Genomic DNA, 25,512 nt, shown 5'->3' with positions numbered 1-25,512 from the left:
CTTCAAGGTAAGGCCCCCATTGACCTGAAGACCTCCCACTAGGTTCCACCTTCTAAAACTCTGTGACCTTCCAATAGCACCACAGGCCAGGGATCAAGCCTTTAACACATGGACCTTTGGGGACATTAAATATCCAAATTATAGCATGCATGCTCACTATAGGCTGAGTAAATGATACAGATTCCAATGGCATTTCTTGGGTCTCTTGAAAATTGTAATCTCAATTTAATATACCTGGAAAATCTAAACTGAATTTCTCACTTTTTCTTTGCCATTTTGCTGAATTGTTTCTCCAGCACCCAAATCCTCCCATTTGCTACCTGCATGCCTTCTTTTACAGATATTCAAACTTTAGTAGCTCTGCATCATGCAGTTACTTTGGCCTCTGATTTGTTGTAAAGAAAATATTTCAATTCATAATATCTAATATATTTTTTCCCCTAAGGCTAGAGGCATAGCTCAGTGGTAGAGTGCATGCTTAGTTATGTGTGCAACCCTGGGTTCAATCCCCAGCACCAAAAAATTAAAATTAAAGCAGAATGTTGTTTTTTTTTTTTTTTCCTGAAAGAACAGTTATTTTCACGGTGTATAATGAAAGAATTATACTATAAGTAATTTCTACAGAGAAAGAGACCTAAGGGAATCGGCTTCAGGAACTCATGAATTTACTTTTTATGATGTTTTGTAATAATGCACTTTTACATTCTCCTTGTAATCATTTCTTGAATATCCCAATACTACATTGCCAGATGACTTCTGATTAGGTGAAACAGGGATGTGTTCATTATGTTGAAATGCAAAGATTTTTGTAGCTTTAGACAAAAAACAGTCTGCCTAGACCTCTAGTTCTCAACCACAGCATGCTTGGTTGGAAAGATGGTTAAAATTCTAGACTTCAGGTCTCTTCTGATTCACTTAGGGCCCAGGGATATGGTCCTCAGGTACCCTAAGGGATTCTGGTGTGGATGGCTTCAGGACCACATCTTGAGAAGAGCTGGCTTTGGAAGTAGCAGCGGCAGTATTCAGAGGACACTGATGTCACCAGGAAGTCCAGCTGTGCTCTTGAGCCGCTGGGTGCAGTTGGGGGTTTTGCAGTATGAGAAACTGGCCTAGAGTTGGAATTGAGAGTTCCTCAGGTCTTGTCTGTTAGAGGAACTAGTGGATTAATCCACTGATGGGTTAAGTGAGTGGTAACTGTAGGCAGCTTGGATGTGCCAGAAGGAAGTAGGTCACTGGAGATGTACCTTTGGGTTGCACACTTTGTCCTGGTGAGCAGAGCTGTCTGCTTTCTGATTGCCATGCCCTTCCACCTGGTATCATCCTTTATGTGTGCAACCCTGGGTTCAATCCCCAGAGCTATGGAGTTGGCCAGCCACGGACTGAACCTCTGAAATTGTGAGCCTCAAATAAACTTTTTCTTCCCTAAGTTGTTGTTCTCAGGTATTTTGGTCATAGCAATGCAAAAAAAAACAAAAACAAAAAAAAAAAAAACAAAAACAAAACTAACTGAAACACCCTCAGAAATCATTCTACAAATGAATAACTTAGTTCAGCTGTGGGTTATGTGAAGACCGAGACCTTCCACTGTACCTTCACCGAGCAGACGCAGGGTTGGGGAGAGAATGAAAAGTCACCCCGTAGGCTTTGCAACTCAATGTCCAACTTGTAGGAATTATTTTAAGCTACTGAATTATAAGGGAGTTTATTCCAAAGCCCAGGAAGATCCTGAGGAAGTTATTTCAAATAAAATTGATGTCCTTTCTTCAAATCAGGAGGGGTCATGGCTGCCCTGCCCTGTGGATCACACAGAGAGGAATGGCAAATGCACCTTCTGCAATTTCACCTGTTTCCCTCCTTACCATTCTGTTATTTGTTCTTCTAAGGGGAAAACCTCATTTGCCTTATTGGCGATAGTCCTGAGATTTCTGATTAATTAACCATTTTTGTGATTCAGATATGATGATCCAGACAAGATCGAGTTTTATTTCAAGGAGCCACAACTGTATGGACAAAGGTTGTAGAAATAGACTCGTGACATTAAAAGACTCATCGACAATATTTTTTATTGGACATGACTATACTGCACTTGACCCTAACACTGCTGTTTGGGTAGTGTATTAAATCCTAACTCCTCCCTGGTGAGCAAAGTTCATGGAGTTATAGGAAAAAAAGGTTAGGGTCTTTGGAATGAAAAACGAGGGGAAAGTCTCTGGAATCCATAGACTGTCCAGGAGTGTGGATAACAGAGCATTGACTTATAGTAGCAATGTCATTCTGACATGGATTGTAGGCCAGAAAATGCATTTTTATTTTAAAGAAATCATCCATGGGCTGGGGATGTGGCTCAAGCAGTAGCGCGCTTGCCTGGCATGCGTGCGGCCCGGGTTCGATCCTCAGCACCACATACCAACAAAGATGTTGTGTCTGCCGAGAACTAAAAAATAAATATTAAAGATTCTCTCTCTCTCTCTCCTCTCTCACTCTCTCTTTAAAAAAAAAAAAAAGAAATCATCCATTGTGTAAATTATTTCTAGTGTGAAAACCGTTCACCGATAAAGACAGACCCCGCTGGACCTCCTCTGTCTGAATTCAGAAGATGTCCATTTTGGGAGCAAGAGCTGGCAAAGAAACACTCCTATAAAATGGTAGGTCTGTCTCGTAGGGGAGACCCGCTTTCCCTACTGGGTGCTGCTCAAGGCGGTAAATACCTTCTTGTATTGCCCAAGGTCATGGCTATAACACAGGGGGTAACATGGCCTCTTCTCGGACCTGTGAGGACCAACGTTCCCTCCTGGTCCGGTGGTGGTGGGCAGGACATTCAGGTCTGCCCTTCACATTGTTGGGAAAGGCCCAGCTCTGTCATCCTCTTGAGTGAGGGCCTCCCCATGACAGAGAGGAAACAGAGACACAGAATTTCTAGACACTGCAGCTGGGAAATAATGGGGGAGTGTCAAAAGTGGGTGGCTTTGTGGTGGTGGAAAAAACCCTTACTCATGTTGTGATACATGAGTTACAACTACCTGACCTACGTGTCCGGCATTACCCCATAAAAATTAAGAACGCTGTGACCCAAGTGAAAAGCTCAGCTAAAATGGCCATGTCAGAATTGCAAGAGCTTCTGCAGGGTCCAGTCATTCCTGAAGGGGCCTGAAAGCTGGGGTAACCTTCCATGTCCTTCCTAGATGGCTTGCCTTGCTGACAAATACTGCGACTATTGTCAGGACATTTTACAAAACGTGAGGAATCAAGAGCTCCAGAGGGTAGGTTTCTCTCTATAATATACGAGCATTTGCGACTGATTATTAACTGCTTTACCTGATTAGACCCCTCCAGGGAGATGGAGTGGTAATCCACTGTACTAAAGTGCTTATAATGCAGCTGTTCGACAGTGAGTTTTTTAAGGTGGCATGGATACTCAGTTTAATCATTTGGAAATTCTCCAAGGTGCTAAATGTGGATAACTTTATGCTTTAAGTACAAATTCAGCTTTTCTTCTTTAGAACCTAATTCCAGCAGAGTTTGAATAAATTATTGATGGTTATGTACATCCTGGAATTTTTAATAATGCTAAAGGGTCATTTTATTAATAAATGCCAGCTGAAAAAGAAGCATGTCATCTGACATGGGTGGGGACTATAGATTTCATTCTAGAAGTGGCTGTGCAGCAATGGGTGTAGCTCAGTGGTAGAGCATGTACAAGGCCCAGGGTTCAGTCCCCTTTTGTTAAAAGAAAAATAAAAGAAAAGTATAATTGACAGTGGAAAACATGAATAAATCTTTAACTAACCTGAATTTTATCTTCTTCAGTATCAGATGAAAATCAGGGAAACAAGTGCACATTCAAATGAACATTTTTTTCCAATGCATTAATATTCTAAGCGCTTAAACTTTATCTAATAATAGACATTCAGCATAAGCCTATAAGGTACCTATGCACTTTGAAAGCATTATCGTGAGGGAGAGACTGAGCTGTCTTCAGAGTAGTCTGTGCAACATTATACCAACCATCTACCCTGAGTGTCTGACATATTCCTTCACTCACTCACTCACTCACTCACTCATCAAATATTTACTTAAATCAAATCCTGTGACCAGCACCATTTCTGAGAGTAGGAAGATAACGCTTGGGAAACTTGTAGTCTGGTAATAAAAGGAGATATATTAGCCAATAAATATGATATGACAAGTTCTAGAATAGCTGTTTATTAATCAGCTTTTCCTTACTGTGTTAGTTTCTGTTACTATAACAAAATACCTGAGATAATCAACCTAAAAAGATGAAATATGTATTTTGGCTCATGGTTTTAGAGTTTTCAGTCCACAGTTGATTGGTAACTGTCCATTTTGAGTCTGTGAAGAGGCAACATCTCATGGCAGGGAGCAAGAGGCGAAGCAGAATTCCTTATAGCTGGGAAATTGAAAAGAAAAAGAAGAAGAAGAACAAAAAAAAAAAAAAAAAAAAAAAAAAAAAACAGAAAAAAGGACGAGATCAGGGTCCTGAAATCCCCTTCAAGAGCTTTGCTAGAAGACCTCCCATTAGGCCTCCCTCTTACCATTTTTACCACTTTTCCATTCTCTGATAGCACTATTGCTATCCCAGATTGACCCTCATCCCTTCTCACCTTGACTGTGACAAAACCTCCCATCTCTACCACTTCCTAGAGGCCAAGCCTGTAACACATGGATGTTTGGGGAACAGTACAGATCCAAACAACAATAGTTACTGTAACAAAATACTCAAGGCAGGCTACTTTATAAAGAAAGAAGATTTATTTCAGCTCATAGTTCTGGAGGTGCAAAGTGTAGAGGCCTCAGAAGTGGTGAGAGCCTTCTTGCTGGAACCCAGAGCAGCACAGAGCATCCCCACTGCAAGTAATAGAGAGCACATGGGTATGTTTACAGAGCCCCAGCATTCAGTCCTGAGATCTCCACTCTGATGAGACTTGTCTAATTCTAACCACCTCCCCAAGGCTCCACCTTTAATTCCCTAGTCAGATCGTCTCCACCTTCTTCTTTTTAAAAAGGTATTTTTAGTTGTTGATGGATCTTTATTTTATTTATTGGTATGTGGTGCTGAGAATTGAACCCAGTGCCTCAAGCATGCTAGGCAAGCGCTCTACCGCTGAGCTACAAGCCCAGCCCAAGTCAGTCTCCACCTTCTTAATATGTCACAATGGAATTTAAACTTCTGCATGAGTTCAGTGAGGGACAAACCACATTCAAACTGTAGCAAACTATGTGATTAGAATATTCTGGGTGCCCAGGAAGAGCAACAGGGAATGTTATGCTCGAATTCAGGACCCCCAAAAGACCACCAGAGACCAAGATCGATGTAAGCAGCAAGGAGGTGTTTATTGAGAGCTAGCTCAGTCCTCCACGTGCACACACAGCAACTGGTGACGCTGAGAGGCCCCGAGCCCAGGGTTTGCAGCAGTTTTATACATTCTTTGGGGAAGGCAGGGACCCCCACATACATCATATCATCTCTTAGCAAATCATCACACACCGCGGGAAAATCAAACAACAACTCTAAAACATGATTAGCACATTCACTGGCGGGAACAAGTTGGGTAGGGGTGATTGGTTAGTACAAGAGGGGGATTCATATGAACTGATTGGTTTAAGCCAAGAGGGGTGTACGTGCTGAACTACACGGTTTCCCAACATGTTATCAACCACCATAAACTACTGGGGGGTCACCTGGCATCCCAGGTATTTCCCTGTCTCATGCTGATTGGTGGCTGCTAGGGGGTTGACTGAGTCGGGGACACCTGGCGCAGCAGATCTCTCCTGTTATTTGTAGATAAACCACTCAGCAGGGTGGGAATGTGCCTAGGAGAGCTCTGTGGGTTTTTCCAAGGACAAAGGTCATGCCCCCTTCCTTGGACAGGCTTTGCTCTGAGGTAGAGGCTGGTTTTTCAGGAAGGCTAGAGAGTGCCCCCTGAGCAGGCCATGTTGCTGCTAACTCCAGTGGGAAAACTGGAGGCTCCATGGAGAGGAAACAGGATAGGAAATGCATTCCAGGTAGAGCCCGTGAAAAGTCAGCAGGGTGTTCACGGGCCTGGCATGATAGAAAGCTCACCCTGGCCAGACTCATCTCTAAAGGAGGGGAGCTGGAGGGGAGAGAGGCAAGGAAGTTGGCACTGGAAAGAGAATTCTAATGCGCTGAGGAGACGGTGGGGGAGCAGTGACCCGGGTCAGCCCCATGGCAGCAGGAGGATTTGTCACAGTGAAGGTGAGCAGGGATGAGGGTCAACCTGGGATAGCAAAGGGCTATCAGAGAAGGGGCCAGAACAGACAAGTGTCTCTGGGGAACGCAGTGGGGTCTGATGACTGCACGTGGTGCTGAGGGAGTGAGCCCATGGGTCTGTGGTGGCTAACCCAGGTCCCCACCAGGCCAAGCTCCCAAGTCAAAAAGGTGAGAGGGAGTCAAAGGGCCAACCCATCCTGTGCTGTGTTTTTTCTGAGTCTCTTTGGAGAAATCTTCTCTAGGATCTCCTCTAGAATACATGCCCCTGATGACAGGATTTCCCACCAGGAACATTCTAGATGGAGCTCAAGAGCTGACCCTTACCCCTTGAGAGTCCACGCGTGGGAATGGCTCATTTTCTTGGGAGTCACTCACTGATGGGTCCTTGCAATGCCTCAGGGTATCTGAGCCTGGGAACTGTTTATTAGCTGGGAACTCAGATTGGCCACCTCATTCAGGAGAGGAAGGTGAAGAGTCAGGGTGGAGGAAAACAGGAAAAGGAAGAAAGCAAGCCATTTTGTTCCTCCACACAGTCGCCCCCCCAAGTCTTTAGCGATGGCTCCCATGTAGAATCACTCCCCGCTTTTGCTCATGCAGCCCTTGGGTGACTTCCCACTTGATGTCAAAGAGGAGACCTCTGTGATGAGACACACCTCTTTCTGAACTGAAAAATGATTGAGGAGATCCATCCATGAACATTTATCCTCCACTGTGGCCCAATCCTCCTCCTATCATAATCACCCAGAGCCCCCTTGTGGTCAGAAACCGCTTTCCCTCTACACACCACCCTCAAGGAAATAGATTCCAGGAGTCCCATCCAACTGCAGGCTCCCTCGGAGGCGTTGCTGGAAAAAAAAAAAAAAAATATTTGCATGGTACAGTTGGAAGAGCTGACAGGGAAAGCTTTAGAGTCATTGGAACGAGATTTATCCCATTTTCCTTTGGGGCTCATTACGTCCCTACGGGGGGATTAGCCTCCCAGGGTACACAGTGGTTTCTGTGACACGTCTGTTACCTACGTCAGGTGGAGGACTTGCTCACATCCTTCTGGAGATCTCTGCAGCAAGACACTGTCATGCTCATGTTATTGCCTGATGTGCACCAGCTCCTGAAGTGCTATGACATCCAGCTGTACAAGGTAGGACCACACTGGAGTCTCCGCTTTGTACCTTTCTGGAAAGTGACAGATCCCCACGTCCCTTGCAGTGTGGCTTTGAGTCCTCCGAGGAAAGCTTTTGATCTTTGCTTAAAACTTGGCTTTTCTTTTTTAATTTCCTCATATAAAGAAAAAGCCAAAGTACATAGTGAACTCTGAATGGAGTTAATGTTCTTTCTGTGCACATTTCCACCAAGGGAGGCGTCTGAGGATATTCATAACTGCCTTGGGTTTGGCTTGGGTGGGGTGGGAGCTCCTAACTCTGGAGTGGTTATTGCATTTTTTTTTTTTTTGTGGTGAAAATGGGTTCCCCTTCCACTAGTTGCAAACCTTACCTTTTATTTTGTTGCTGTTTTAGGAAACAGTCTAGGGCTCCCAAGTTCTGAAACACAAGGGAAGAGTGGAGGCAGGATTCAATGCTCATGTGTGTTGGATTTGACTCACCCAATATTGGCCAACGTGGGGCTTTTAAAAAATTTGAATCAGAGGCTTCAAGTGCAGCTCAGTGATAGTATACTTTCCTAGAATGTGAAGGCCCTGGGTTCAATCCCCAGCATCACACACAAAAACCAATCAGATATCAATATTAAAAAAAAAATTCAAACTCTGGCTGCACCAGCCTGATGTGAGGTCCTGCCCAGAAAGCAGTGGCTGCCCTGCAGAGCAGGTGGGGGCCTTCCCTCAGACTTGGCATGGCCTGTCCCCACCCTGTGACATGCATGAGCTTTGGTACTTATAATATCAGAGACACAGTGACTGTATGCTTGTGTCGTAGGGAATTGAGGACGTTCTCCTTCATGACTTCTTGGAAGATGTCTCTATTCAGTACCTGAAATCTGTCCGGATGTTTAGTAAGAGATTTAAGCTGTGGCTTCTTAATGCTCTGGAAGGGTTTCCCACCCTCTTACAGATCTCCAAACTCAAAGGTCAGTTTCCATGGGAAAAAAAAAATTCTGTAAAATGAAGACTCTGACAGTCACACTCTTCAGCGGTGCTCTGTGGCCCCTGTCTGGAGGCCTGGCCTTGCTCAGGGTTTGACCTTCCCTTCATGCCGGTGAAGGGGCACTAGGGCTGATGCGTTCACACCCTTTCCATCTGCTCTCCTGAATAACTGTGTGGGCTTCTGCTGGGTTCCTGGGGTTGGAGATGTGAGTGTCATGTCGCTGGGGAGGGAGAACTGGCCAGCACTGCCCTCCTCAAGCAGGTGAGCCACCTCCAGCTCCAACAGCCTTTCCGCCTCTTGCTGCTCTAGGCAAAGAATGTCATTTCCTCCTTAGAAACCCCTCTCGTGTCCTTAATTCCTCCTGTCTCTAGGGCCACCAAGGCTCTCCCACCTTATCGGTCTCCTTGGGACTTGCATCATCTCCTTGCGACTTTCCAGAATGCCTTCCCCATCTACCTGCTGCCAGGTTGTAGTCTGTGAATACACGCTGATCGTCTCTAATCAGAATATCTGAAATCCAAAATGCTCCAGAATCTGTACCTCTAAACACCAACGTGACGCCACAAGTGGAAAATTCCACACTTGACTTCACGTAACAGGTCACAGCCAAAATGCAGGTGCATTAAAAATACTGTATAAAATTATTTTGAAGCTTTGTGTATAAGATACATATGAAAAAACAAATGAATGTCATGGTTAGACTTGGGTCTCAGCCCCCCAAAAAAACTCATTTTGTGCATGCAGATATTCTCAAATCCCCCCAAAATAAAAAATCAGAAACACTTCTGGTCCCAAATATTTTGGATAAGGGAGAATCAACCCTGTACTCCTTCCACCAAGCTGCCTTTCTGCCAAACCCTGCAGGGACTTCCTGTTGTGACCAGTCAACTGTCTCAATTCTCCCTAAACCTGGCTTCTTTGTGCCCTTCAACTCCATGACCCTTTAAACACCAGCACACACCTGCTACAGGGCACCATGTCTGACAGTCCCAGGAATATCCCTGCATCTTTCTGAGATGCTCAGCATTATCTATAGCTCTTTCCATGATCCTTCCATACCCAGAGCCTGTCCTTCTTGGACCAGCTCACAGTCATCCCCTCCCCAAGCTAGCAACTGCTATTCCCCCCCATTTCTGAGTCTTACTTCTTCTTCTTTTTTTAATATTTATCTTTTAGTTATAGGTGGACACAATATCTTTATTTTATTTTTATGTGGTGCTGAGGATCGAACCCAGTGCCCCACACATGGTAGGCGCGCGCTCTACCTCTGAGCCACAACCCCAGCCCGAGTCTTGCTTCTTTTGCAATTGTTTTCTGAGTGGTAACAGTAAGTTCTTTCCTTCTCAAAATGCTTACAGAACAGGACCGTGTGTAACCGCCACCCCCACCACCCCATCCGTGTTCAGTACTCATGCTGGAAACCTTGGTCCCCGTTTCCTCCACTTGGAAGTTGGGGACTGTACAAGGTTGGGCGCGTGGGCCTGTGTGGTTGCCATCCATGCAGGAGCAGGGAGGGCTGACACCCGGGTTCGCTCTGACAGGCATCCGTGAAGCAGGGCTTCTGCTCTAGTCTTCTCATGGCTGCTTCAGCACCTGCCCCAATTCAAGCCCTTGGTGTCTCTCTCTCTCTCTCTCTCTCTCTCTCTCTCTCTCTCTCTCTCTCTCTCTCTCTCTCTTCGTGTCCCCCACCAATCTCTCTTGCTCTCGGCTTCAGTAGCTTCCTACTTGATCCATCCACCCCTATCCTCTCCCAACCCATGCACACTCCCTTGCGTCGGCGGAGATCATCCCTAAACAGCAATTTGATCAATGTATGTCCTTCCGGGCCCCCATTTGCCCAGTCTGTCTCCTGTCTCTCTCACTTGCCTTGCAAATTTACTCCATGTTTGGCCTGTGGCCCCACCCCTGTCTCTACCTCCCCAGGGACCCCTTGACCCACCAGTGCTCCCCAACCACACAAGACTTTTGGTGATCCCCCCAAGGCCCTGGTTCCTGATTGGCTCTGTGCCTGGACTGCCCTTCCTGGTGGATACTTCCTTTCATTTTTTGGGGGGGGTGGGTATGGTCAACCGGGATAGAACTCAGGGGCACTCGACCACTGAGCCACATCCCCAGCCCTATTTTGTATTTTATTTGGAGACAGGGGCTCACTGGGTTGCTTAGCACTTTGCTTTTGCTGAGGCTGGCTTTGAACTCTCGATCCCCCTGTCTCAGCCACTGGGATTACAGGCGTGTGCCACTGCGCTTGGCCCGGACACTCTCTTTCAAACGGTGCCCTCCCTTCTTAGAATCCCTCACCTTCTTCTTCCTCTGACATGTGAGGGGTGTACTTAGCCTACTGTTGAGAGTGCATTTACATATCTGGGGCTTCCCTCCTCCTGGAGTGAACCCCTGGAAGGAGAGGCGGTCCTCTTTCCATCAATTCAGGAGACCTCTAGCAAATACTCGTTGGGCAAACAGTCTACCAATGTGCCCGAATAGCTGTCAAGTGAGTAAATGAGCACATCTAAGAGCCAAGTGCCGCCTTCTGGACGTTTTTTCTTTTCATCTTTTCCTTTAGTTATTTTCTAAGAGATAAGAAAGTTGGAGGGTCTCAGGGTTCTTTGGCAAAAATTCTAAACTCACCGGAGCACCTGTCTTCCTCCTCTCGGGTTGTTGTAACAAAATTCCAAGCAGTGGGTGGGCAGATGTGGTGTCTGGGGATGGCTACTCCCTGTGTGTAGACGGCTCTTTTGCTTTGCCCTCAGGTGGGAGGAGAGGTGAGAGGTCTTTCTGGGATCTCTCTCTTTTTTAAAAAATGTCATTGTATAATATTAACATTTTATTTAAAAAGAACATGATAGTCCTCAAATAATTTCTAAATTTGACTCTACATCATAATTAATAGAGCTGCATTTCTCAAAAGGAGACTCTTCACTCTACGTGAAATCAGTGGAACCATGGGGTTTTTGTATTGTTTTAAGTTTTCTCCTTATGTCATTTCACACCTTCTTGTCTGTCTAGACAAGAGTTAGTAGAGGTCCTTCTGTCTGATCCCTGCATCCTGTCTAGAAAATGAGGTAGACAGGGAAGTCTTCCTTAATCTTGGGCAACCACTTCCATCTACCCACCTATTTTGTAGGAATCAGTGGTTTCAATGATCAAAAGAGGACTGAACTGAGATGTGTTTATCTTCTTTCTCTCTTTTTATTAACTTTGTATATGTTTATTTTTTTATTTCTTACATCCATGACAATAGTGCAATGCATTACATTCATAATTATCCATTCACAGCACAATTTTTCATAACCCTGTTTATAAAGTATGTTCATGCCAAATTCTGCCATTGTACATGAGCTCTCTTATTATTTTTTTTGCATTACAATTCTTTTTTAAATTTTTTTTTTAAATTTTATTTTTCAGTTTTCGGTGGACACAACATCTCTATTTTATTTTTATGTAGTGCTGAGGATCGAACCTAGTGCCCCGCGCATGCCAGGCGAGCATGTTACCGATTGAGCCACATCCACAGCCCAAGAGAGAGAAATTTTTTTTTGATATTTATTTTTTAGTTATCGGCAGACACAACATCTTTTGTTTGTATGTGGTGCTGAGTGCATTACAATTCTTAATACACCTTTATTTTTTTATTTATTTTATTTTATTTTTTTTATTGGTTATTCAAAACATTACAAAGATTGCAGAATCACACCGGTTACACATCCACATTTTTACATAATGCCATAATAGTAACTGTTGTATTCTGCTATACCACAATTTATCATATCTCTGATGATATATAAGGTATATGTTGACACCAAATTCACATCTTCATCCATGTATTTTGTATTGTGATGAGGGTCTCCTTCCACCATCCTTGCTATTCCCCTTCTCCCTCCCTTTCCCTCCCACCTCTATTCCCTATCTAGAGGTAATCTTCCTCCCATGCTCTGATTTCCTACCCTACTTTGAGTCACCCCACTTTATATCAGAGAAGACATTTGGCATTTGTTTTTTGGGATTGGCTAACTGCACTTAGCATGATCTTCTCTAATGCCATCCATTTTTTTCTGGGGTCTCTTTTACAAAATCTCTACTCCCACCAGGAGGCCTCCCCCCTCATGACCAGGCCTCACTTTCTGATTCCATCACTGTGTGGGAGGGGGTGACACAGCATTCAGACCACAGTGGCCCCCGTGTCAGATGCTGGGCTTACATGGGGATGGATGGAGATTTGAGTCTCACCACTGGGAAAAGGGCCAGGGGACAGAGGAGGTGAGGAACAGATTAGATAGCTGTGCCTGGATGCTCAACCCTGTGCACCTCCTCCTGGCCTGGCACAGGGGAGCTGGAGGGTGCCATATTGGTAGTGACCATATGTGTTGTTCTTAACAGAAGTCACTGTGTTTGTCAAAAGACTCAGAAGAAAGACATACCTTTCCAACATGGCAAAGGTAGGTTGCAGCAAGGAGACGGGAGGAACAAAGTGGGTTCCTGAAGGGCCAAGAGAAGGCTGCAAGTCTCCCCTAAGAACAGTGGTTGCTGCCTGTTCCACCCACTTCCATCTGCCCCTGGGCAGAGCAGATGGGAGGGCCTTGCTGGCCTTGGCTGGGGAGGCCTGGGGTCCTGTCCTGCTCAGCTAGAAGCCCACCTTCTTTCCCTCCTTGGAAAGCTCCATTGGCCTCGGCTCTCTCTGCACAGGAGAGAAAACAGGTCAGCACTGAAAAGGTGCAGGAGGGAGGCCATGCAGGTACTGCCCCAAGCCAGATGGTGTCAGAAGCCAAAGGGTATCACAGCAGACCCTGGGACCACCAACTGACAGACAGAGCCCTTCACCCCTGTGCATGGCCCTGAGGATTTGGTGCATCGGCTGCCAGGTTCCTCAGCCTTTTCATGGGGGTCGGGGGTGACCATGGAGCTTCAGTGCTGGAGGAAGGGATGAAGAGAGGATGATATTGTCAGCATTCATGTCTGCAGGTTTCAACCCAGAATTGAAAGCATGCGAAGGCTTACCATGGTTATATCTGTTCTTAACACAAACAGACTTTTTTCTTCTTGTCATCATTCCCTAAACGATTCAGTATAACAACTATTTATGTAGCATTTACAATGTACTAGCCATTACAAGTCATCTAGAGATGACTTAAGGCATATGGGAGAAGGTACGCAGGTTATATGCAAAGAGATTTGAGTGTCCACGATTTTGGTATCCATGGGAGTCTTGGCATCCAGCCCTGTGGACACCCCGAGGTGACTCCGAAATGCCACATCTGGCACATGGGCCACTTAGGAATCTGTTCTGAAATCCCCTGGACAGCAGATCGGGACAGAGCGTGGGGACTGTTACTCAAGTCAGTGTCAGCTCCAGAGGAGCTCAGTAGGTTTTCCGCTGAGTTGTCCCCACCCTTCCAGCTCCAAGCTCTCCCTAGACTCTGAGTTGGTGGAGGTTGTTACCCACTTAATCCCTCAGGGCTGTCCTGTTCTGCAGCACTTTTATATCATGAGCTGGTCTCTCTGGCAGTGACTCAGCAGCAGGTTGAGGCTCTCCCCACCCTTCCCTCGAAGGTGTCAATCACCTACCCCTTTCTTCTTTAGAGTAGCTTGGGCTTGTTGCCTGGGGAGCAAAGAATAAGAAACAGAAGAGCTGCCGTGCCCTTCGAGCCCTGGGCACCTGCCCCATGCCTTCCAAATGCTGATTTCCAGCAAGGCACTTCTAGAACGTGTGAAATTTGAATATTTGAAGTGTCACTTAAGTGTTAATGGAAATACCCCAATTCACTTTTCTTTCTCCTCCTCAAAAGTAAAATCTTGATAATGTGGATGGTGGCGGGTGCTGGTGGTCATACAAAAGTAAAATTGCACAACTAAGTATTTCACTGCCCTGTTTTCCTTAGACCATGAGAATGGTATTGAAAAATAACAGGAGAGTCAGCATCTTGAAGTCAGATCTACATGCTATTGTCAATCAAGGCGCTTTGGATATTTCTAAGAAAGCCCTGGCAAGTGACCCAAGCCATGCAGAGGAGCTGGAGAGCCACACAGAAATGAAATGTAATCTCTCTCCTTGGTTTCTTTATTGGAGCTTTGGGTGTCTATTTGGGGGCAGCCTGACCACCACTCTGATGTTCTTAGCGTAGGTAGAATGCTCTTGGCTCTTGGCTGTGCTCATTTCCTGTAAGGGGTGAGGAACACCCCAGGGATTCCCCCACAGCTCTGAGCTTCCAGAACCTCCCCAAGTGTCAAAGGGGGCATCAGTGCTGATGCATGTTTGCTGAGTGACTAGACAAGGATGGCATATTGATATTGTCCCTTGACAATATTCCTTTCCAGACTATCCTCTTTAGGAAAAAAAAAATCTTAATTTCTGCATCTATCTTGTACATGCATATAGATTCAAATGTCTCTCTACCCTGTCTGAACTGGATTGAGTTAACTCTGTTTCCCACCAGATTCTGCTGTCACCCCTGTTAGTAGCATTCAATATTATTTTTAATGAGGTATAGTTTAGTAATGGTGCATTTTATCATATTGAACTGGTTTATAAGAGTGATACGAAGAATAGGAGGAAGATGGCGGCGAAGGGAGTGCATCACCCCAGTGTGCTGCGTCACTGTTCAGGAGAAAGACGAGGTGAAACAGCTGAAGGCTATCTTGTTGGGAATTTCCAGTGAAATTGAGGTGCTCCAGAATCTAGTGGACGGATTTCCATCGCGCAAGGTTCGGCTGCGGGGGCTCGGGCGTGGGCGATTTCTCCGCACGGAGGGTCGCATTGCCTGATCCGCGGATTGCCCCGCAGCTGGAGTCTGCGGCGCGCGCTGGGAAGCGGCGAGGTGCCGGAGCGGGGGTGCACCGATGCGGATTCTGGGGGCTCCTGCCAGTGGTGCCATGGCCGTGCTTAGTGCTGAGTTCCGGCTTTGAGACAGAGGAGAGAAGCGGTCCAGTTCGGTTCTCGACACCGGTCGGACCACGGAGGAGGACAGCTGCCGCCATCTTGGAGAGCTGATGTAATCATCCCTGTTTTCTACTGATCTCAGCTCATTCAGCTACGGAACAGGTGATTTCAGGCTGGTATTTGCCTGCATCTCGCAGACAGATCGCTCAGGCTCGGGGCTGGAGAACCAGTGGAGAATACTCCTTGGGGCTCGCTCCTGGCAAGGCGTGCGCCGGGCTCTGAGCGGCCAGATTCTGGTTCCCAGGACTGCTTTGGCCCAGGGCTGGGGAACCTGCGGAGACTGCGTGTTGAGGCCAGCTCCAAGTGGAGCGTGCGCTGAGCTCGGGGCGGCTGGGTTCTGACTCCTGGAACAGTTTTGGCCTGGGGCTGGGGAGCCCGCGGGGACTATGTCTTTGAGCCTGCTCCCAGCGGAGCGTGCACCGAGCTCAGAGAGCTTGGAGCGGCCGGGCTCTGGCTCCCGGAGCTGCTTTGGCCTGGGGCTGGGGAACCTGCGGGGGTCGCTCCTTGGAGCCTGCTCCTAGCGGAGCATGAGCCAGGATCGGAGAGGCCGGGTTCTGGCTCCCGAAGCTGCTTTGGCCCAGGGTTGCGGAACCTGCGGTGACTGCTTCTCGGTCCGGGTCCTGCTGGGTGCTGTGGGGGCCAGGGGGGCAGAGTGGAGCTGCCGCCTGCGCCCAGAGCAGGCCAAGTGACCGGCTGGCATGGTATCACGACACCCCAACTGCAGCTGGGGCCGAAGAGAGTAGCTGCCCACGCCTAGAACAGGACCAGCAACCCGACGGCGCGGTAGCCAAGTCACCCCATTTGGAGTAGGGGCTGTGCAGAGCCACCGTCTGAGCCTGCAAGGTAGGCAGACCTATGACCCACTGGCAGGACAGGCCCGGTAGCCTGCCAGCGTGGTGGACACGTAGCACCGAGGCAGTCACGTCACACTGGTTGGAGCGGGGGTGGAGCAGAGCCGCCGCCCGTGTCCGGAAAAGGCCCAGCGACCCGTTGGTGAGGCAGTCAGGTACCCCCACTGGGAGTGGGGGCTGAGCAGAACTGCCGCCCGAGCCCGCAAGGTAGGCAGACCTGCGACCCACCGGTGGAACAGGCCTAGAGGCCTGCCAGCGTGGTAGACACGTCACACCAATTGGAGTAGGGGCCGAGCAGAACTGCCGCCCACATCCGGATCAGAACCAATGACCCGAGGGCGTGGTAGTTACGTCACCACAATTGGAGTGGGGGCAGAGCAGAGCCGCCACCCGCGCCCGCAAGGTGGGCAGACCTGCGACCGACCAGCGTGGTAGACAGATCACCCTAATTAGAGGAGGAGCACAGCCACTACCCGCCCTACAAGAGAGATATCCCAACTATACAAGAGCAATATAAATAAATAGGGGGAAAATTTCAAAAACACAACAGTTTCACCAAGCAGAAAGAAACGCGAGCAGTATGAAAAGACAAGGAAAGAAAGGACCACAAGCAATGCAGGTCAACTCAACTCTAGAAGAGGTAATAGCTGCAACAGATGGAATGTCAGATAAAGAGTTCAGGATATACATGCTTCAGATGATCTGGAGTCTCAAGGAAGACATGAGACAGCAAAATCAGACAATGAAAGATCACATTGACAAGGAACTACATAAACAAATCCAGGAAGTAAAAGATCAATTTCACAGGGAGTTAGAAGTAATAAAAAACAAACAAATAGAAATCCTAGAAATGCAGGAAGCAATAAGCCAACTTAAAAACTCAATTGAGAATACTACCAGCAGAATAGATCACTTAGAAGATAGAACATCAGACAATGAAGACAAAGTATTTCAACTTGAAAAGAACATAGACAGCTCAGCAAGACAGTTAAGAAACCATGAGCAGAACATCCAAGAGATATGAGATAACATTAAAAGACCAAACTTAAGAGTCATTGGGATAAGGAAGGCACAGAGCTCCAAACCAAAGGAATAAACAATCTATTCAATGAAATAATACGAGAAAACTTCCCAGACTTGAAGAATGAGACAGAATCCCAAATCCTAGAAGCCTACAGGACGCCGAATGTGCAAAATCATAAGAGATCCACACCTAGACACATTATAATGAAGATGCCCAGCATACAGAATAAGGAGAGAATTTTAAAAGCTACAAGAGAAAGGAAGCAGATTACATTTAGGGGTAAACCAATCAGGATAACAGCTGATCTCTCAACACAGACTCTGAAAGCTAGAAGATCCTGGAATAACATATTTCAAACACTGAAAGAAAATGGGTTCCAAACAAGAATTGTGTATCCAGCAAAATTGAGCTTCAAGATGGAAGATGAAATTAAAACCTTCCACGATAAACAAAAGTTAAAAGAATTTGCAGCTAGAAAACCATCTCTTCAAAAAATCCTTGGCAAAACATTACAGGAAGAGGAAATGGAAAATAACATTGAAAACCAACAGTGGGAGGTAGGACAGTAAAGGGGGGAAAGTAATCAAAGAGGAAAACAAATCAGGTTTAGTAACATTAATAAACAAATATGGCTGGAAGAACAAACCATATCTCAATAATAACCCTAAATGTTAATGGCTTAAACTCACCAATTAAGAGACACAGGCTAGTTGAATGGGTCACAAAACAAGACCCAACAATATGCTGCCTACAGGAGACGCATTTGATAGGAAAAGATATACATAGACTGAAGGTGAAAGGTTGGGAAAAATCATACCACTCATATGGACTTCGGAAACAAGCAGGAGTGTCCATACTCATATCTAATAAAATAGATTTCAAGCCAAAGTTAATCAAAAGGGATAAAGAGGGACACTACATACTGCTCAAGGGAACCATACACCAACAAGACATAACAATCATAAATATATATGCCCCAAACAATGGTGCAGCTATGTTCGTCAAGCAAACTCTTCTCAAGTTCAAGAGTCTAATAGACCACCATACAATAATCATGGGAGACTTCAACATACCTCTCTCACCACTGGACAGATTTTCCAAACAAAAGTTAAATAAGGAAACTATAGAACTCAATAACACAATTAACAACCTAGACTTAATTGACATATATAGAATATACCACCTGACATCAAGCAGTTACACTTTTTTCTCAGCAGCACATGGATCCTTCTCAAAAATAGATCATATATTATGTCACAGGGCAACTCTTAGACAATATAAAGGAGTAGAGATAATACCATGCATCTTATCTGATCATAATGGAATGAAACTGAAAATGAACGATAAAAGAAGGAAGGAAAAATCATGCATCACTTGGAGAATGAACAATAGGTTACTGAATGATCAATGGGTTTTAGAAGACATCAAGGAGGAAATTAAAAACTTCTTAGAGTTAAATGAAAACACAGACACAACATATCGGAATCTATGGGACACATTGAAAGCAGTTCTAAGAGGAAAATTCATTGCTTGGAGTTCATTCCTTAAAAAAAGAAAAAACCAACAAATAAATGAGCTCACACTTCATCTCAAAATCCTAGAAAAAGAAGAGCAAAACAACAGCAAAAGAAGTAGAAGGCAAGAAATAATTAAAATCAGAGCTGAAATTAATGAAATCGAAACAAAAGAAACAATTGAAAAAATTGATAAAACTAAAAGTTGGTTCTTTGAAAAAATAAATAAAATTGACAGACCCTTAGTCATGCTAAGGAAGAGAAGAAGAGAGAGAACTCAAATTACTAACATACGGGATGAAAAAGGCAATATCACAACAGACACTTCAGAAATACAGAAGATAATCAGAAATTACTTTGAATCCTTATACTCCAATAAAATAGAAGATAGTGAAGGCATCGATAAATTTCTTAAGTCATATGATCTGCCCAGATTGAGTCAGGAGGATATAGACAACCTAAACAGACCAATAACAATAGAGGAAATAGAAGAAACCATCAAAAGACTACCAACTAAGAAAAGCCCAGGACCGGATGGATATACAGCAGAGTTTTACAAAACCTTTAAAGAGGAACTAACACCAATACTTTTCAAGCTATTTCAGGAAATAGAAAAAGAGGGAGAACTTCCAAATACATTCTACGAGGCCAACATCACCCTGATGCCTAAACCAGACAGAGACACTTCAAAGAAAGAAAACTACAGACCAATATCTCTAATGAACCTAGATGCAAAAATCCTCAATAAAATTCTGACGAATCAGATTCAAAAACATATCAAAAAAATTATACACCATGATCAAGTAGGATTCATCCCTGGGATGCAAGGCTGGTTCAATATACGGAAATCAATAAATGTTATTCACCACATCAATAGACTTAAAAATAAGAACCATATGATCATCTCGATAGATGCAGAAAAAGCATTCGACAAAATACAGCATCCCTTTATGTTCAAAACTCTAGAAAAATTAGGGATAACAGGATCATACCTCAACATTGTAAAAGCAATCTATGATAAGCCACAGGCCAGCATCATTCTGAATGGAGAAAAATTGAAGGCATTCCCTCTAAAATCTGGTACAAGACAGGGATGCCCTCTCTCACCACTTCTGTTCAACATAGTCCTCAAAACACTGGCCAGAGCAATTAGACAGACGAAAGAAATTAAAGGCATAAAAATAGGAAAAGAAGAACTTAAATTATCACTATTTGCAGATGACATGATTCTATACCTAGCAGACCCAAAAGGGTCTACAAAGAAACTATTAGAGCTAATAAATGAATTCAGCAAAGTGGCAGGATATAAAATCAACACGCATAAATCAAAGGCATTCCTGTATATCAGCGACAAATCCTCTGAAACGGAAATGAGGACAACTACTCCATTCACAATATCCCCCCAAAAAATAAAATACTTGGGAATCAACCTAACAAAAGAGGTGAAAGACTTATACAATGAAAACTACAGAACCCTAAAGAGAGATATAGAAGAAGACCTTAGAAGATGGAAAAATATACCCTGTTCATGGATAGGCAGAACTAACATCATCAAAATGGCGATATTACCAAAAGTTCTCTATAGGTTTAATGCAATGCCAATCAAAATCCCAACAGCATTTCTTGTAGAAATAGATAAAACAATCATGAAATTCATATGGAATAATAAAAGACCTAGAATAGCAAAAACAATGCTAAGCAGGAAGTGTGAATCAGGCGGTATAGCGATACCAGACTTCAAACTATACTACAGAGCAATAGTAACAAAAACAGCATGGTACTGGTGCCAAAACAGGCAGGTGGACCAATGGTACAGAATAGAGGACACAGTAACCAATCCACAAAACTACAACTATCTTATATTTGATAAAGGGGCTAAAAGCATGCAATGGAGGAAGCATAGCATCTTCAACAAATGGTGCTGGGAAAACTGGAAATTCATTTGCATCAAAATGAAACCGAATCCCTTTCTCTCGCCATGCACAAAAGTTAACTCAAAATGGATCAAGGAGCTTGATATTAAATCAGAGACACAGCGTCTGATAGAAGAAAAAGTTGGCTATGATCTACATACTGTGGGGTCGGGCTCCAAATTCCTCAATAGGACACCCATAGCACAAGAGTTAACAACTAGAATCAACAAATGGGACTTACTCAAACTAAAAAGTTTTTTCTCAGCAAAAGAAACAATAAGAGAGGTAAACAGGGAGCCTACATCCTGGGAACAAATCTTTACTCCACACACTTCAGATAGAGCCCTAATATCCAGAGTATACAAAGAACTCAAAAAATTAGACAATAAGATAACAAATAACCCAATCAACAAATGGGCCAAGGACCTGAACAGACACTTCTCAGAGGAGGACATACAATCAATCAATAAGTACATGAAAAAATGCTCACCATCACTAGCAGTCAGAGAAATGCAAATCAAAACCACCCTAAGATACCATCTCACTCCAGTAAGATTGGCAGCCACTATGAAGTCAAACAACAACAAGTGCTGGAGAGGATGCAGGGAAAAGGGTACACTTGTTCATTGTTGGTGGGACTGCAAATTGGTGCAGCCAATTAGGAAAGCAGTATGGAGATTTCTTGGAAAGCTGGGAATGGAACCACCATTTGACCCAGCTATTCCCCTTCTTGGTCTATTCCCTAAAGACCTAATAAGAGCATGCTACAGGGACACTGCTACATCGATGTTCATAGCAGCACAATTCACAATAGCAAGACTGTGGAACCAACCTAGATGCCCTTCAATAGATGAATGGATAAAAAAAATGTGGCATTTATACACAATGGAGTATTACTCTGCATTAAAAAATGACAAAATCATAGAATTTGGAGGGAAATGGATGGCATTAGAGCAGATTATGCTAAGTGAAGCTAGCCAATCCTTAAAAAACAAATGCCAAATGACTGCTTTGATATAAGGGGAGTAACCAAGGACAGGGTAGGGACGAAGAGCTTGAGAAGAAGATCAACATTAAACAGGGATGAGAGGTGGGAGGGAAAGGGAGTGAGAAGGGAAATCGCATGGAAATGGAAGGTGATCCTCAGGGTTATACAAAATTACATATAAGAGGAAAGGAGGGGTAAGAGAAGAATAATACAAGTGGAAGAAATGATTTACAGTAGAGGGGGTAGAGAGAGAAGAAGGGAGGGGAGGGGAGGGGAGGGGTGAGGGGACAGTGGAGAATAGGATAGACAGCAGAATACATCAGACACTAGAATGGCAATATGTAAATCAGTGGAAGTGTAAGTGATGTGACTCTGCAATCTGTATACGGGGTAAAAATGGGAGTTCATAACCCACTGGAATCAAACTGTGAAATATGGTATATCAAGAACTATGTAATGTTTTGAACAACCAACAATAAAAATAAAAAAAAGAGTGATACGAAGCATGTGGATATTCTTGCCATTTATTTTCTGACAATTATTTTTTAAGGAAAAAAAATCTCCCTTCTATAAAGAGCTCGGACTACTGGTCAATTCATTATGTTACATTTCTTGGGGACAAATGTAGTGATAGAAGGGACCCTCCAGACTCAAGGGTTCCTGGAGAAGTTTGGGGGGAGGCTGCACTATGGTCCTGACCCCGTCTCTAGATTACGGGGTCAGGAGCCAATCTCTAGGCCTTCAGATGACAGTTGCCAGCAGGATATATGGGTGCCAGGCTCCCCTGTTTGTGCCCTTTCAGGAGCTCCCTGCCAGGATGCCCTAGGTGCCCCCTCCCTCAACGGCGTAACCCCTTCCTGATACACTCAGCTCTAGAGAAATTTAGCTGCCTGCCTAGTCCTGTGGGCTCTTTCAGGGGTCGACTACATCTTGTTCATCTTGGGCCAACCAGCTGGCACATGGTACCATTTCATAACCAGTTGTTGTCTTAATCACACAAAAGTACCACCTACAAGTTATTCCACCCTCTGTCTTTGACCTTGAAGCAGGGCTGACCTTGGTAAGGTTGTACCAGTTGTATTGAATGCATACATGTTGTTGACAAATAGCCTCTGCCATCCTCCCACAGGATGGGTATCCTGACCCTTGTGTGTCCCTTTCCCCTATTGTCCTAGCTGTCCCAACTCTCAGGTCCCCCTGGGGATCCCCCTTCCTTCCAGCCTGACATCAGAAAGGTTAATGTCTAACCCAGCAGGCTTCAGAGCTCTGGACAGCAGCTCTGTAAGAGCCCAAAAGGTTTCCCTCCTAAGGCACTGTCTACCCCAGAAATCCCAGGTGGTCAGCTAAACCCTGTTTCCTACCCAGGGAGCCCCAGGAGGGCATGAGGTGGCCAGGTGCCTGCCAGGCTGGTCTTCCCAGGGATCTGGTGCTCCTGTTGGCATCTTATGTCCTTCAAAGAGCATGCAGAACTTGGCCAGAAGGCAACACACAGACTCTGGTACCTGGCAGGCACATGCTTCCAAGGTGAGAGGAACCTTAACCAAGCTGAGCCAGGGCCACACCCACCTACTGGATTTTCTAAACTGCTGGATGATCAGTGGTGCTCAGAGAGGTGGGAAGGCCAAAAGCTGTACTTCCTGCTGTCTGTGCAGGTGGAGGACTTCCCACTGGCTCCTGCAGGCTCCACCTGATTGAGTGCATAACCCCAGGCCAGGTGCTGGGCTTTGATGTTCCCCATCCCAAAAATGGCATTCATAAACTAGCCTCTTTGTGAAAATGTCATGGACAGGTGAGGTCATGTCTGCATGGTGCAGTGAGCTCATCTGAAGACAGGGCGGTGTAATTACCAGGTGGAGTCATTGTTTCAAAACATTGCTTTCCATTTCAACAAGCGGCAGAATGTGGGGACTAGATGAGGTGACAAACCCAGCCTTAGAACTTGTCCTTTGTATTCTGAATGAGTGTGAGGCCCTGGGGAAATCCCTTTGAACTGTATTCCTCCGACCCTCAGGTTACCTAGGGCACCGGTGCCTACAGAGTCCTGCAGGGTTGAGAGCAATCTTTTTGTTTCTTTTTAGGTTTAAGCTGTTTAATTTCTTTGCTGGGAACATCAACAGATCTCAGTGTATTCCTGAATTGTCTGTCTTCAAATCTCCAAGCCTTTGTCTTTCAGGTACAAAACTGTGTGTGTGTGTGTGTGTGTGTGTGTGTGTGTGTGTGTGTGTTTAACAAGAACAAAGAAGATGTGCATTGATTGTTCTGACTAAATTATAATCTCCAGTACCCATTACCTGACCACAGGACTCCCAACTGGATGACCACAGAGGGTGACAAATCCAGCCTCAGAGCTCATCCTTTGTGTTCCAAATGAGTGCAAGGCCTTTGAAGTATTGTCCATACCCAGGGGGTATGAGAAACAGGTTCTCCAGCTATCAGCCAAAATGTGTGGTGTGGCAAGGGTGTTAGTGTAGCGAAGTGGCCTTACACTGCTTTGGCAAAGCCAAGTTGGGGGTGGGAGGCACATCACATGTGTGTGTATGCCTGTGTGTATGTGAGCTTGTGTTTGGGTGAGCATGCAGGTGGTGGGGTACACGTGTGCATAAGTGCAGCTTATAAGTGGGTGAATGTGTGTACATGTGTGTGCGCATGCGTGTTTGGGAAAGTGTGTGTGTGTGTGTGCACATGTAAGTGAGTGGGCCAGCACATGCACCCAGGGGTACTGTGTGGAGACTGCAATGGTACCGTGTGGGAAGAACAGGTTTGTCTGAGTGTTTTGGAGACATGCCCACTAGACTGTCTAACTTGATTTCAAAAGCTCAGAGAAGGGGTGGGGGTGTAGCTCAGTGGCAGAGCACTTGCCTAACATGCATGAAACCCTAGGTTCAGGCTAGGGTTGTGGCTCAGCAGTAGAGCACTCACCTAGCACATGTGAGGTGCTGGGTTCAAGCCTCAGCACCACAGAAAAATAAGTAAATAAACAAAGATATTGTGTCCAACTACAACTAAAAAAAAAAAAAAAGAAAAAGAAAGAAAAGAAAAAAATTAAAAAAAAAAAGAAACCCTGGGTTCAATCCCCTGTACCACACACACACACACACACACACACACAAAAAAAAAAAAAAAAAAAAAAAAGAGCAAAAATCTCTCTAGGATGAGTTGGTTGTGGCTGTGGGTGGCTTTGGTCCTTCTGTTCAGCCTCTTGGCAGTCACTTCAGCAGGGTCAGTAAGGTTTGCTTTTCGTCATTGTCGGCACGGCCAGTCAGCCTTGATGAGCTGAGAATGTCGTGAGAAAAGCCACGGCACCTTGCTTCAGTGGCCCCCAGAAGGTAGGGGAGCCCAGGGCTATGAGCTAAAACTTAGATGCAAGCAGGGCAGCCCAAGGGACCCCAGCCTCTTGTGACACCATGCTCCCCAGAGCTCGGGTGACAGGGACCTGAATTGGGATGTGAAGGTGTCTGCAGAGAGCTGAGTCTGCTAGTTGCCTGATGTCAACCAATTGGCGAAGGGGCAAGGCAGTCATAGAGAAAGAGCTTTAGTAGAAGCAGCGAGCTGATGAGAAGGTGGAGAGCCATCATCCTGAGGACCTGGAGCTAAAAACTGCAAGCAAAGAGCTACACGGGACATTGAAGGAAGTGTATTTTCAACCACAGACAGGGGTGGGGTGTACTAGGGTAATCATTCATCATGTAGTGTCCATTTCTTTGACACATTCTGATGTTATCTTGAGGCCACCAGATGTCCTGAATCCTGTAAATCTAGAGAAAGATTACTGATTAGGAGGTCTTATGACCCATGTTTCTCTTTTCCTTCTTCCTGGAATAGCTGAATCTAGCAGTTAATATCTCAGTCACTTAGGTGAGGCTTTCCTTTAGAATCTAGACTGCTGGGCAGAGAGAAAGAAAAGAAAAAAGTTTGCAAAGACAATGCACAAAGGACAGATTA

General features: G+C 45.1%; 1 protein-coding gene across 1 annotated transcript in view; it reads left to right on the top strand.

Annotated features, from left to right (window-relative positions):
• RFX8 (regulatory factor X8) overlaps nucleotides 1-25,512 on the top strand; it is a 79,327-nt gene that overhangs the window by 37,509 nt on the left and 16,306 nt on the right. The window contains exons 6-12 of the mRNA XM_081264840.1: nucleotides 2,535-2,645; nucleotides 3,183-3,260; nucleotides 7,275-7,388; nucleotides 8,182-8,332; nucleotides 12,724-12,782; nucleotides 14,223-14,379; nucleotides 23,649-23,743. Of these exons, the coding sequence (XP_081120966.1) occupies nucleotides 2,535-2,645; nucleotides 3,183-3,260; nucleotides 7,275-7,388; nucleotides 8,182-8,332; nucleotides 12,724-12,782; nucleotides 14,223-14,379; nucleotides 23,649-23,743 (765 nt within the window). The remainder of the gene's footprint in view (nucleotides 1-2,534; nucleotides 2,646-3,182; nucleotides 3,261-7,274; nucleotides 7,389-8,181; nucleotides 8,333-12,723; nucleotides 12,783-14,222; nucleotides 14,380-23,648; nucleotides 23,744-25,512) is intronic.

The sequence above is a fragment of the Spermophilus citellus genome (assembly GCF_964194105.1).
Source record: "Spermophilus citellus genome assembly, chromosome: 13".
Lineage (NCBI taxonomy): Eukaryota > Metazoa > Chordata > Mammalia > Rodentia > Sciuridae > Spermophilus > Spermophilus citellus.
Note: the sequence above shows the minus strand (reverse complement) of the source record. Positions and strands in the feature narration are given on the sequence as shown.